This window comes from Oenanthe melanoleuca, chromosome 1 (genome assembly GCF_029582105.1).
Source record: "Oenanthe melanoleuca isolate GR-GAL-2019-014 chromosome 1, OMel1.0, whole genome shotgun sequence".
NCBI lineage: Eukaryota > Metazoa > Chordata > Aves > Passeriformes > Muscicapidae > Oenanthe > Oenanthe melanoleuca.
In genome coordinates this window covers 19,402,399-19,416,711 of record NC_079333.1, presented here as the reverse complement: position 1 = coordinate 19,416,711, position 14,313 = coordinate 19,402,399, and the positions used below count along the sequence as shown (strand labels likewise).

The window sequence follows — 14,313 nt, the reverse complement described above, 5'->3', positions numbered from 1 at the left end:
AAAGGGAGACAGGGTACAATGTAGAGGAGCAGAGGCACAAGATGGTGAGAGGTGGGATTAGGGTTGGCACTGGAACACCCCCTGCCACAAACAGCTCAACAATGTCAGCTTGGAAAAAAACACACACTTGGAACTGGACAAAAATTAGTTCAGGGTAACAGCAAGGACACTCATACACAAATGGTTCCCTATGTGGTGAGCTCACACCTGAGATGTGTCCCAGCAGAAGAAAGTAAGAAAGAAGGGAGGAGGAAGGAAAGCATCCACAAACATCATATTCTTCCCAGCACAGGACCCCAAATGCTCATAACTTACTCATCACCAACACAAGCATCAAAGCACTGAGCTGAGGGCCCAGTTCTCTAATGAACGGGTGTACAAAGCACCACGAAAAGGGTACAATACAAAAAGTTTGTGTGTTACTGTTTTAATTACATCACTTTTCTTATTGGAGCAAGCCTTGTGAAGATAATTTTTCACTAAAGTTTACTCATATTTACAAAGAAAGTAATTACCAAGTTCTGTCAATGGACTTTTTGGAGCATCGGGGATTCTGGATCCAGAAGGAAGTAGCTGTATTTCATTAGATGCTATGATAAAAAAAAAAATAACCAAAACTTTACTTGATTAAGAATACTACAGGGCACAACATGGATTTATATTTGGCTTATGGACCACTCACTCCTGAAAACAATGATATTTAACAAAAAAGAAAAAGCAGTTCCAACCTAGAGAAAAACCCATGTAAATTGTCACTGTAAAAGGTCTGTGGAATATGAAGGAAGTCTTTTTCCCCCTAATTTTTAAACAAAGATCTATCAATCATGGGAATTTGACAATGAACATCTATCAATAACTATAAGCACCTAGTTTAAAATTAATCAATGATCCATCTTGATTAGTTTTCATATTTTAATCTTTGAAACAGTAAAACCACAGAAAGTTGAGTATGGTTTAAAAAAGCTGATTAACAGTTAAAATGAAATTAGATTGACTGATGGTTTCACTTCAGTAAATTCTGGAAATCCACTGTCAAATTTAAATGAAAAAAGCAAAAAGTGAGAAAGTGTAAGACATTAATGTGAATCAATAGGATTGTGTAAAATGCATTTATTGAGAAGCATCAGCAGTTCTCTTCATGGGAAGATCTGTATTTTAGTCTGGCAAATATTCCTGGTCCTTCCCTGTGTTATACTTCCTCCTGAATGCAGGCCAGCTGTGCTTTAGAAAAATCTAAGCAAAGTTTTTAAGAAAATAGAATTAAATACAACCTCAAGTTTAGACTTGTCCTCATAATTTTGCATGGCTCAGGGAAGAAAGTGAAAGCAATAGAATCAACATTAGAGAATTTAGAACTCTGAATACCAAAAATAAATAGGTGTTATTACCAAACCACAAAATTAACCATACAACATTGAGACAAAAAATGAAAAAAATCAGTAAAGCTTCTCTTTCTTTCAAGGTAAATACTATTATATCCCATCATATGCAATATAAAATTGTTCTTATTCATTGCTGTTGGTGTTACCTAAATGAACCTGTAATCAGAAGAAAATCAATGAGGTAATTATTTCAAAACTATCACCGAGGCCAATTTTACAGATGGAAATTTTATGTTATGTCAAATATGCAGATCACATAGACAGAAAGCATTAATTTGAAAAATCAAATAGAACCACGCAGTCAAGTCTGTGAAAGGCACAGTTCTGCCAGAGCTGTAGAATTCATCCCAGCATTAGTCACTGGAACCACAAAAGAAACCAGAATATTTCAATCAGGACATCCTTTGGAGACAACACAAAGAGGATCCAGCAAAAAGTAGAAAAATTCTGCTGGAGATAAAAGAAGCATTTAATGCAGAAAGAATGTAAAAAGCAGCAAAATTAGTTACCCGGTATGTTTTGAGATTGCACCAATTTGGGTTTAGGTGTTGATTTAAAATCTTCAGGTCCATGTGTTTTCTCAGCTTGAGCTAGAAGAAAGAAGCTTAATGTAATTAAAAATCCCTCTGAACTTTTCTTCATCTACTGCCCAAAGCCTGTTGCTTCTCTTATCACCATTTCCCATCACATGATTAGAATATTTTCTACAGCAGCTCAACTCCATCATGATTAATATTTACTTTTGTTTTCAGATGTGAAATCTATATGATGTTTTGGATTTATTTTGCTGCAGTTTTATATAAATGAAAGAAAATACAAGTCATGAACAGCAACTTAAATTTCCATGTGAAGTTAATAGAAAAAGTCGCTTAGCAGAGGAAAAAAGTTGCAGCAGTTTCAGGTATATTAGACAACAATTCAAAGATTGAGGAAAGCACTAGGGATTTGTGCTGTTGTGTTAAGAATAAATTAGTCCTGAGTGGAAAATACTGTGACAAGCCTGGCAAAAACAAAGAATGAAAGCGTCTACTAACAAGTCTTTCCACAGAAATGCATGCCAAGGGAGGGGAGGACTGAAATTAAGAAAATGCTGGGATGCCTGGTGGACAACTACATGAAAAAAAGTTACTAAACTGTGTCACATCACAGAACACACCCTTTGATAAAGAGCCAGTGGAATACAAAGCAGCCCAGCTCACAGAGCCTTTCACATACTGCTTGCTGAAGTACTTGGAGCTCCTTCCTTCCCTTCCAGCATGGCTGATGACACAACAGCTGCTACACACACAGCTCCTTCTAAATCACTGTTCTCTTGCCAGTCTGGCACCAGCCCTCAAACCTTCCACAGCAAATAATTATTATGCCTTACTCAAAGAATCCAATATGATTTTTCAAATAGCAATGTCTAGATGAAATATAACGAAGCAGATCCAATTGCTAAACTCAATTAATTATGTCTATATACTAAATTGTCCCTTAAATGTAAGCCTTGCTGGTGCTCAAATCTCTTACCTAAGTTACTCATAAAAGAGCACTTAAGCATTTTAGCCAGACAAGTTATTTCTCCATATTTCATGGCAAGACAGAACTACACTCAAAGAACATTTTTCTTTGAAAGGATTCCCGTTCACTTCCCTGTTTCCTGACTTCTTTTTCTTTCCTATTTAACTGAAATACTGTAACCATAATGGAGTGTGATATTCTCTTACTTCAACATGAAGCACTAGTGTTGAGATGAACAAGTAATATCTGAAAGGAATGGTCACCAGAGGGGGAAAAAAAAAAGACACAGAAGCAAAACCACCATGGAAGCTTGAAATGGAAGATGAAAATTATTCTGAATATTTCAATGTGAGAGCAATAAGAATGTATTTAGTTGCAATAAAATGCCACTACAATGTTACAAGGAGAGACAGTACTTGCCAATTATTACCAGTATAATGAAACACTAACCAACTTCATAAACATACAATTCTGTGCCCTGTCTAGATTTGACAATGTTTATGGTTAGAAATTCTACATGCTGGTACATAAATATAATCACAGAACACAAAGGAAAGGAAATGGGATAAACCAATGCTCTCCTCCCCAGCTGCCACATTTCACTCTTTGGCTGACTGACCAATACCTTCTATCAACAAGGAATGATACACTTTGATAAGATGAATGCAAGCTTGAGGGTTGGGATTTGAGGACATGGATTCTGATGGAGAACCAACCATATAAATGTATCCAGTTCTCACTTTCACAAAAAATGGCAAAGTTCTAGTAAATATGCTTCCAGATTGCCAGCTCTTAAACAGCAGTTACTTAAACAAAGTAAATAATCCAGTAACATAGCAAAACAATTTAATTTCACAAGAGACCATGAACTGTAAGAGAAAACAAACCAATCAAACAACCTAAAAAGATTCTTTACAGCTTTCTAAAAAATGATCCACTCATTTTCAATGCAACCTTTGATAATAAGTTCTTGTGAAGAACCATCATTTTTTTCCCCTCAGTATTTAGGATGGACAGAAAAGAGCCATCCTATGAAGGTTTTGCAGAAATGAAGGAATGGTTTAAAGTAGAATTTGGCAAATATCTATTGAATAGAAAATAAAGGTTTAACATTTTCACAGAAGAAAAAAAGATGGATCAGTTAGTCTGAAAGATTGTTGTCAATGATTATATGATATTGCTGCATTTCTTTACATCTTTTAATTCCCTATGTATTTCTTGGGAGGGTTTTTTATTCTGTGTTTTTTTAAAAGACTAAGATGGTATTATGAAGTTAAGCATAGCATCTTTTTATATACTTAAGGAATAAAATAAGCACAATTATATTGAAGGGCAGTAACTGACTGAATTGTGTGAATTCAAAGAAACCACATGCTACACCACTTCATTCAGACAGGAATGATTTGACAGATAGAATAATGTCAGCAAGATCACATAATATGTCTAAACCAAACCAAAGCAAACCTTTGGTCATTTTTTCCTCAAATTCCTTTTTAATTTTTAATTCTCCCCCCTGTTCATGCATCCCTTCTTCCTTTCAGCAAGGAAGTTGGCAGAAGCCAGATATTGTCTCTTATGGCAGCAGAGCCAAGACTTCAGACCCACTTATAGGATTAGAGCCAGACTATAGAAAATAAAGATAGGCATATGCCTTCTTAAACAATTCTGAAATGTGGATCAATAAATTGGGTGAAAAGTTAATCTTCATCATTTGACTCTGAACAATTCAGCTCCTTCCAATCCTCCCTCCCAGACTGAAAATGTTAAAATATATGACTGTACTTCTCACACAAATTCATAAAACAGTCTGTGTTACACAAAAAAAACCTCATTTTGCCATTTTTAACAATTTCAAGACATCCATCACACCACAAAGTATGGTTATAATTCTAAGTAGTTTTATACACCTAACAATTATATCACCTGAAACTTTCATCCAAAATGAGATTCAGATTTTTATTCACATTACCACTCCTTGCTAATTCAGCCACTATCCTCCTGTTTTCCAACTATTACTTTAACTGTAGATTAAGCAGCACCAAGATGGGTTTAATTTTAGTTTATATATTTGGCAAAGATATTCCACAGAGTTTCTAAAAACAGAATTTTCATTACCTGGAAGGGACTGTGGGGAGATTTCTTGAACTTCTGGTGTTTTGGATTCAGCAGGCCATACTCCAGTTTCATTCTTAGCTAAAAGAACAGACATTAGAGAGTAATTACAAAGATGTATCTGCTCTCTTTTACCACAGATTTATTTCTGTCCCACTTTAGTTTGACTAAGTAAGCCAAGATGGATAAATGTGGATGGCTGAGCTCCTTGAGGACCTCATTGGGCTTCCAATGCACAATCACTACAAGCTATGCTGAAGACATGCATTTTTTGTTTAGTTTTGTTAATTAAAATATACTTGAAAAATAAAATTTATAGTAAGGATTTAATGGCTTAGGAATCATTATTTTCACAGTTCAAAATGGTTTTCAGCATTTTTCATTCATCTAGAATTTCTGCTTACCCAGTTTTTTCCTGGATGCTTGAGGTATGTCATCTATTGTCAGGAGAGGAGGAAGTTTCTGCTGACTTTCATTGAGACCTGGAACAATGAGGTGCACTAGAGAGAAAGATGAGTGCCATTAATTCCAGAAGACATGAAAGCACACAGTCTGCTCTCTGAGTTATGTGAACAACTACTACTGAACTACTGGGAGTTTAATGTAAATATCTGGGAAATGTGTATGTTCTATTCCATAATTATCTCTCCCATTTGGTGCTACTTCCCTTTTATACCACTCCTTCTATCACCACCATTTCATGATTTATCAGAATTGGAAACCATTCCACACTGGAACACACAAACCTGGAATACTGGTGGGCCAAGCAGGCTCAGCACCAGACTGGGTTGGCATGTGTGTGTTTGACTCACATCACTGCACAGAAACTCACACAAAGAAAACTTGAGCCAAAGTTATACAGCCACAGAAAATATTTCCATATATAAAGGACTGAACAATAAATCCAGGAATAACTTGGTCACAAGGTAGATGATGAGGTGAGCCTTTCATGACAATTTCAGGCAGACCACACTGTGCAGACAGAATGTGTGTGACAGAATTTCCCCTGGTTTCTAAGTTCTAAGCTAATATTGCATATTCTTATAGGTGAAACAATAACATAAAGCATGAAACTGAATGGCTTGGAGGGAAACAGTGATGCTCCAAGACCTAACATCAAATTCTAATTGCAAGATTTCTGTAATTTAATATATCAGGACTGTGACTGTAGATGTGATGTTACTTGTGCTACCTTAAAAGCCCAGTAAGAAAATCCCTCACCTCAACAAGATCTTTGCCACAGACTCCATTTGAAGTATGAAACAACTCTTTGACTTAAACAGTGACAGAGTCTTCTTTTAAATACAATGAAAAGAAAATGATTCTATTTCACTTAAGCTACAACATTCTTGAACCATCTGTACCACCATAAAATGCAACAAATATTGTCTTCACCGACTGCAAAATGCCCCTTGATATGCCAGGAAAAACTATTAAGATCAAGAAAATTAAAAGCATTTGCACAATTCTAAGTTTCAATCAGGGCAGGGGTTAAGAGAAATAATAAAAATATCTTCCAGTTACCTAATATTGCTCCTGGGAGAGAAGAACTATCTGGTGCTTTTGCCTGTGTCCGATTTTGAATAACTGTGGAGACAACACAGAGATATCAGAAGCTGATTAAAAAAACCTCCAAGGGAATAAGAGACAAAACCACACCTGAAACAAACCTCAGCATTCTAAAAACCTTTCCTCAATATATTTGTATATGAGGACACCATCCTAATCTCTGTGTTTACATCCAGTTTAAGAGACTGCAAGTTGTGTTTCCTCTACACTGTCTCCTAATTGTGCCCCTCTTTTCCCTGGCATAGCAATTTTTGTGATACTGACATTCTATGCTTATGTTGTTGTAGGGCCAGCTGCAGGACATCCCATTGCCCTGACACTTTAATCTCAAGTTACTCTTTCAGAGTATAAGAATAAATTTTTAAAAATACACAAACTTACTTTGTTTGATTATTGTGACAGGGACCAACTTCTTATTATCACTCAGTATAATCTGAAAGAAGAGGACAAAAAAAAAGATAAAATAGTACCTTAGGATAATTGCCATTATAATAATTGAACTGAGTAGTAAAAATAGAGAGTTCTAATCCAATACCACATCTATCCCAAGTTAACATTGGGTATGGCTCTGGCCCTGGTCCTTGATGGTTGAGCTATTGCTTCAGGCTAATGTGGTAATATTGCATTTAGATCCCCTTCTATCAGCTTCAGATGTCTTGCTTAATGAAAACACAGCATTTGACAGCATAGGAAACCCAAATCCTTTTTTTCTCTTAAGTATCTCTGGACCACTCACTGGGGAGTAGTCCAGAATGTCAAGAAAAGCTGAAATTTAACTACAGCAAAACATTGAAACATATGCAATTACAATTTGGGCACAGGAAACAAATATATTCTCAGGAATACTATATTTAGAACCTAAACTATTCCAGAACCACATGCACATTTGTAAACCATCAGCACTCTTGGGTGCACAGCCTGATTAAAGTAGATTAACTCAGAATAATTATATTTAGTGGAATTGTTTCCAAAGCATAAGTGGTCAGTCACTCACATGATTCTTACATTTTTATGCTAAATACTTGGACTTTTATGCTGTCCATTTCTCTTTGACCCAGATTACATCTTGCCTAAATGTGAATATGCAATTATATTAATAGCACACACACACACAAAAAAAAGATTAAAAAAAAATAAAAAGAGGAATATATCAATGGACCACACAGTCATTAAAAGAAAACAGGTGATAACAAAGATAAGAACTATGAACAAATTCTGAGAGCTTAATAACACACTCAAGTAATGAGAGAAGGTAGACTGTAATGCTAACAACATAAAAATGCTAAATACATTAAAAGGGGATTTTTAAAGTTGTATTTGAGTTACAACAAAGAAAATAACTCCAACATCACCTTTCATGCTAGATACATTCTGCTCAGATCAGAATCAGATAATGTTAATTTTTCACTTTATGACATCTGGTCTATTTCATGTGGAAGAACACTTGCATGAAAAGTCAGCATTTGAGGACAAAATGCTAATCATTTACCTAAGCATTGCTATTTTTGTTTTATTCTAAATACTTCTGAAAAGCTTTTAAAACAATGTATGGTACCCATTACACACATATTAAAATTAAAGAAGCTAGAAGAAGGCCAATGTCCACAAGTAAGATGGACCTTTCCTTGGGGAAATGGATGGAGGCAACTTATTCTATGAAAGCCATTCCTGTCTGCTACCTAATTTCAGTTTTGCATTGGTGTGAACATGGTCTTAATTAAGTGGAGATTCTAGTCATTGTCATTATGAGGAAACAAATAATCTTCCTTCTTTATTTTTCCTTTTTTCCATTTCCATTTTGTTTTCTAGCAAAAAAATCTGTGTGGCAGATGATCTGCTTTTGAAGTAGCCCTTCTAATTATGTGATTAACAAATGGGATGGAATGCATTTGTTAGAAGAAGGTGTTAATTTTATTTTATTTTCATCAGAAGCCTTGCAATCAAATAAACAGCTCTGAAGTTGTAGTGAGCACTTGTGTAACCTCTACTGTGGAACTTCCAATCATAATTACTATCAGCCTTTTTACTAGTAAACAGTTCTTATACTGACAAGAGCATTCTTTCTTTGTTGAATAATAATGGATGGCTACAATGATAGCAATATAAAAATTCCAAATACATTTAAACACATAAAAAATGTAGATTTTCAGTCAGGAATGAATAATTGACATGAAATCCATGCTCCCCAACTGCTCTAATTAGACTGCTCACCTGCACAAATCTGTAACTGCTGCACTTGAAATCTACCCATGTTGTCAAAGCTTTCTTCTCAGTTTCCACAAAGTAACTCATTTAGATACTCCTAGGTCTAGTAATACTCACTACTCACACAAATATTCTGGAAGCATTGGCCCATCATCTGTAGGAATGGCCCCATCAACCACATTTTTCAGACAGGGATTATAAAGCATATAGGCATTAGGAACATTGGTTATTAAAACTACTGCTGCCACCATGAAAGAAGATGGCAAATAAAGTATTCCTTATTTTCAGAGGAATATTAGCAATGCAAATTATACCATAGGTCAGGCATCTCACTTCTTACCATGTGCATACAGCACATTCTTACAGGACTGCAAATCTCAAACGTTCTGTGAAAAAGTGTGTGGCCACATTACTTTAAGAGACTCTTGTTCTTTCTTTCAGTGTTGTATTCTGATCCTTCTAAAAGCCAAAACTAACTGGCATGTATGTAAGAGACTCCTCAAGGAAGGATCATGGTCAGTCTGGACTGAATAAAGTTTGGAAGAGCAGGAATGTTTCCTTCTAGAGTTTAACAAATGGTAGAAGCTGAGTCCTTTTTGGCTGGAAAAACTGGGGACAATCCCACCTTCCAGGCTGACATTATGAAATTAGAGGAACTTAACCAGACAGAGCAGGCAATAAATTTCTACTGCATTTTCTCTGCCCTACCACTACCCATTGTTTATGAAGAGAAGAAGAATGACCATTTCTAGAGCAGTCCTTTTCTTCCACTCTCTCATTAGCTGCTGCTCACACAGCCCCAGAAGCTGAGACAAACTTAAAGGATGAAACTGCCAAAAAAAACCACAAGATGATATGTGACTGATGTCGAAAGGGCAGAATGACTAGATGGGCTGGTAACGTTGTTTTAATAAACAGCCTTTAAAAATGTCCATACAGAGAAGAGTTAGGACCATGTTGATATGAGTCAGTTGTGTCTTTGGAGTAAAATAAAGCACAAACAAATAAATTTGGCCTAAATAACACCCATTCTGGCTTTGCATCAATGATCTGATCCACTGAAACATACCCCACCTAATGCTGTGGAAGCTGAAGGAGCAATGTAAACTCTCTGCTTTTTTGCTTTTTGCACCACTAAAGCAAGAATGATAAGAGAAATTTTAGAGTAATCTATGGTATGTTTTGATGATATTTCTGCAGAGGGTGATAAAGCAGAACTGCTCTGGAGCTGAGCCCTGTGAAGAGCACAAAAAGGACTAGATGTTGGCTCTAGTCCTCCTTTCATACTTGAGCTGTGCAAACATTTGGAGAACTGTTTTAGCTCACTTTCTCAGGACTTCTCCTGCATAAATAGAAACCCTACTTGCACAGAAGCAGTGTAGCAGTCAGGGTTCTGGCACACAGGGTTTGCTAAGAGAAGCAAAGGACTCAGCTTGCACTCTATATCCCAGAATGAATTACCTGGTCTTGGGCTGTGTAACTTGAAAGACACTCATGGGACCAAGGGGAAGAATAGTAAAGTTGACCTCACCAACATATTCAGATGAGCACCCTCTTGAATATCTTACCAACTGGATTCATAGTACTCACAAATAAAACATTTTCTCATGGACAAAAGACATAAGTGTATTTCCAATAATGTAAAAGTTATACTGATCTAACTCTGAATGTAATGCAATAAGTATTACTGCCCTAACTGAATGGACATGGCCTCAAGTTGCACTGGGTATGTTTACATCAGGTATTAGAAAAAATCATTTTCACAGAAAGGGGTGTCAAGCATTGGAAATGACTGCCCAGGGAAATGATGGAGTCATCACGCCTAGAAGTGTTAAAAAATCTATGGATATGGTACTGGAGGACATGGGTTAATAGTAAAAATGGTGATGGTGCTGGGTTAGCAGTTGGACTTGAGGAACTTTTCCAACCTCATTGATTCTATGATTCTGTGCATAACTAATTATTCCTAGAGGAAAATTTATTTAATGAATTATGGTTTGATTCCTAAAGGAATTCCAGGTCTGATAATTACAGACCACTTATAATATTCTGAAATATGATAAAAAAAAAGGGAAACCATACATTACCATTTCCTACTATGAAAACATTTGGAAAATTTGAGACAGAAGACAATTGTGAAGAATGGGTTATTCTATTTAATAATTAACACACATGAGTAAACCTTCTAAAATCTCTAAAATAAGAAAGATTTCTACAATTTTTCTTGGGAAGTTATCCCACAGCCTGTCACTGGGATAGGAACCTAAAAAGAAGCAGAACAAAAAAAAAAAATCCTTCAGAAGATTAGATGCTGAAACTTGCACTTTGATGAAAAAAACAAGGAAAGGAAATACAAAGAAACTGATTTAATCTCATAGTAGAATTTGCAAAGCTCAGAAGTTATGACTAAAGTGTCTATTTTTCACTGTATTAAAACCCACTAGCTGATTTGATCTAGAGAGTCTTCATTTCTGCTTCAGCTCTTAGAAGAAAAAAGTATCTGGGTACAGGAATCCATAAACAAATGAAATCCATCTATGCTTGTTTGAGAATGTTTATGGAAAAAGTCTGGTGAGGGAAAGAAAAAAATCTTCATTTATTTATAAAAATCATCATTTTTTAAAATGAAATGGTAAAAATTCTACCATGCCACATAAAAGGATTTAAAGGAAAGCCTAGGAAACTTGATTAAATTTCCCTTTCCAACTTCCTCTGGCTCTGCAAACACTTGCCTCCCATATAGAAACTATCAGTGAGTTCAGTGGGATGACTAATATAGAAGACCTGAGTATATACAAAATTAGTCTATAAAATCACATCATCAAGTTATCCCAAAGTTAACTGATCACAACAAATATCACAGGTTAACAAACCTGACTACTACAAAGGAATAAGAAACTTTTAGGTTTGGAATCTACACATCGAAACTATTAGATTCATTTTTGATTGGCTGGAGTAAATGTATGTAATCATCTCAGTTACAGTTCTCAATTATTTTGCCCATCCACACATTTAAACATTTTCCATACAGTGCATTCAACAGATTGTTTTCTATAATGGCAGTTTGTGGCCTTGATAATTCTTTCTCACTGAAGATTAGTAGAGAATTAAAAATTTGATCACATGAAACACAAATCAGGTAAAAAAGAGACTATTTTGCATACCTGTGTTTGGGAATTAGGTACCAACTTGTACATATTCTGGAGTTGTCCATTTACTTTTTTACCTGTTTTGATAAATAAATATGAAGAATTAATTTTTTGTTCTGTCCAAAGTAAAGCAAACCAAGTTTATTCACATTTTTCATCAGCTAGGAAAGTTAGGAGGCTTAATTAAAAACCTGTATAAAAAAACATAATGGAATTTTTTTTTTTTGTCCTGTATTTCCAGATCCATTAATACATCTGCAAGGCCTTCTCTTCACATTTTGACAGCAAGGAAATGAAATGTATTCTTGTTCTGTTTATGGTTTTATTTATCTCAGTGTATGAACAAACCTCCAATTTAAACGCAATTTTTTTCCCTTAGGTTTTCCTCTTAGTTTTTAAGTACTAGAAGTTCCTTGTGATGCAACTGTTAAGTAAGTCAAGAAACAGTTCTGTTCAGCACCTATTCTGGTCTAGCATGATGCTTCAAACTTTGTATCTTCCACTTTACACTTTATACACTTTTACACTTTTCTGCTGCCTTTGCAACAATGAGTGTGCAAATGAGAGTCAAGCTACATGTCATCATATTTTTTTCAAATTCCATCCAAAACAGATGAGAAGCAGAGAAAAAAAAAAAAATCAACACTAAAGAAATATCAATTGAGATGCACTTAAGTTGGAAAAAAGTCTTTCAAAGTGCTTGATACTTCTAAAGAACAGGCCTTAGTATTGGCCAGAATTCAAGGCAAAACTGTCAGAATTTTCACACTGACTTCATGAGAAAATCATGGCAAGATGGTCTGAAATAAGCTACATTCATCTCTTCAGAAAAAAATCTGTTAAATAAATGCTGAACTTTTGCCATGACTTTCCTGTGCTCTCAAATAATGAATTAAAAGCAGATTCTCCTCCCAGTCCCTCCAACATGTTTAGTGTATAACAAAAATTTCGCCTGTGGATTCAACAAATCCAAGAACATGCAAAAGAATTTTCAGTTTCTAGTAACTGATATATTCTTCAGTGGGAAAAAGAACATTTAAGGATGTTTGGCTTAGGTTGAAATGCTTCTCCTATATGAGAAGAATTTGAGTTGACACAGAACAGGAAATTAGCACAGAAAAGAAGTGTCTGTTTGTGCTGATTGATAAACTTTACAGGCATCTGGTTACACATTTATTATAAATATAATATAATATAAATATATTAATATATTATTATAAATATAATAAATATAATATAATAAATATAATAAATATAATATAATATAATATAATATAATATAATATAATATAATATAATATAATATAATATAATATAATATAATATAAATCTGTTTACTGCCCACATTTTCTGTATCTACCTGCTATACATGAAAATATGAATGGCTTGAATTTGAAAGTGTTGACAATTTCCTGATTATAAGATTCTTTATCAATAGACTAGAATGTAGACATCCAGGGTAATCACAAGCTCCCTGGATTTAGCTGCTGCAGAAGCATCCACTGAATACGCTAGTCTACCTTGTAGACAAAAGAAATCTTATATTAATAGAATACAAACCCTTAAAAGAAATAATCTTTCAACCAAAGTCAGTGGGTCTCCATAAACTTACAAGAATGATTCTCCTGACCTACTAAAAATGTAAAATGTCTTTAAGAAATACCATTGAGAAATACATTTATAGAAAGAGAAAATTTGGTGATATTTTCATCAGTCTTGAACAAGCAATAAACTATAAACATTTTGTACTCATCACTCCCTCATTCTAAGTGCTGAAATATATTTCATCACTTGCTTTACAGATGACTTCAAGATGTTTGAAATACCAAAAAAAAAAACCTACTTGGTAAGATATCTGTAAGGCTGCAAAGCAGAGTTTTATATGAATCAGGTATGGGCAAAGGCTACCACCATTATCCTCTTTCATCTCATGGCATAGCAATGGCATTATTCTGGACTGCTAAAACAACTCCATGGACACTGGGCAGCTGCTTCAAGGCTTTCTACTTTATAATGAAGGCCAGCAAAGCTCTTTATTAGGGAGTATGAAGGTTTTCCCAGTGTTAAAAGCCACCATACTGCTCCCCTCCTTTATGCTCAAGTATATGAGCTCTGTAATTCACCTAGGATTAAAAGCTGAAATCCAAATTAAATTTCACCTGGACATCTCATATGAAGAAGACTCTCTGATGAGAATTCCCATTCTTTACATTTAGAGTCAAGCTAAAAATACTAAACATAGGACTTTGCAGCATCTTCTGACCAACATCATGTTTCAAAATACCCTTATACAAATGCTTAAGGAAAAGAAATTAGATAATCTCATTTAAGTCCTCTCTTCTTCTCATTAAAAGGAGGAAAACTCTGCTATTTTGATGCCTATTTCCTCCACT

General features: G+C 35.0%; 1 protein-coding gene across 38 annotated transcripts in view; it reads right to left on the bottom strand.

Moving 5' to 3' along the window:
- Positions 1 to 14,313, bottom strand: part of ABI3BP (ABI family member 3 binding protein) — a 130,756-nt gene that overhangs the window by 75,287 nt on the left and 41,156 nt on the right. For 31 of the 38 annotated variants that reach the window (XM_056483381.1, XM_056483507.1, XM_056483331.1 and 28 more), the window contains exons 6-12: positions 11,936 to 11,997; positions 6,948 to 6,999; positions 6,522 to 6,584; positions 5,402 to 5,497; positions 5,001 to 5,078; positions 1,892 to 1,972; positions 516 to 590 (exon numbers count right to left, since the gene is read on the bottom strand). In XM_056483381.1, the coding sequence (XP_056339356.1) occupies positions 516 to 590; positions 1,892 to 1,972; positions 5,001 to 5,078; positions 5,402 to 5,497; positions 6,522 to 6,584; positions 6,948 to 6,999; positions 11,936 to 11,997 (507 nt within the window). The remainder of the gene's footprint in view (positions 1 to 515; positions 591 to 1,891; positions 1,973 to 5,000; positions 5,079 to 5,401; positions 5,498 to 6,521; positions 6,585 to 6,947; positions 7,000 to 11,935; positions 11,998 to 14,313) is intronic. The other 7 variants (XM_056483489.1, XM_056483481.1, XM_056483544.1 and 4 more) reach the window with 3 other exon arrangements.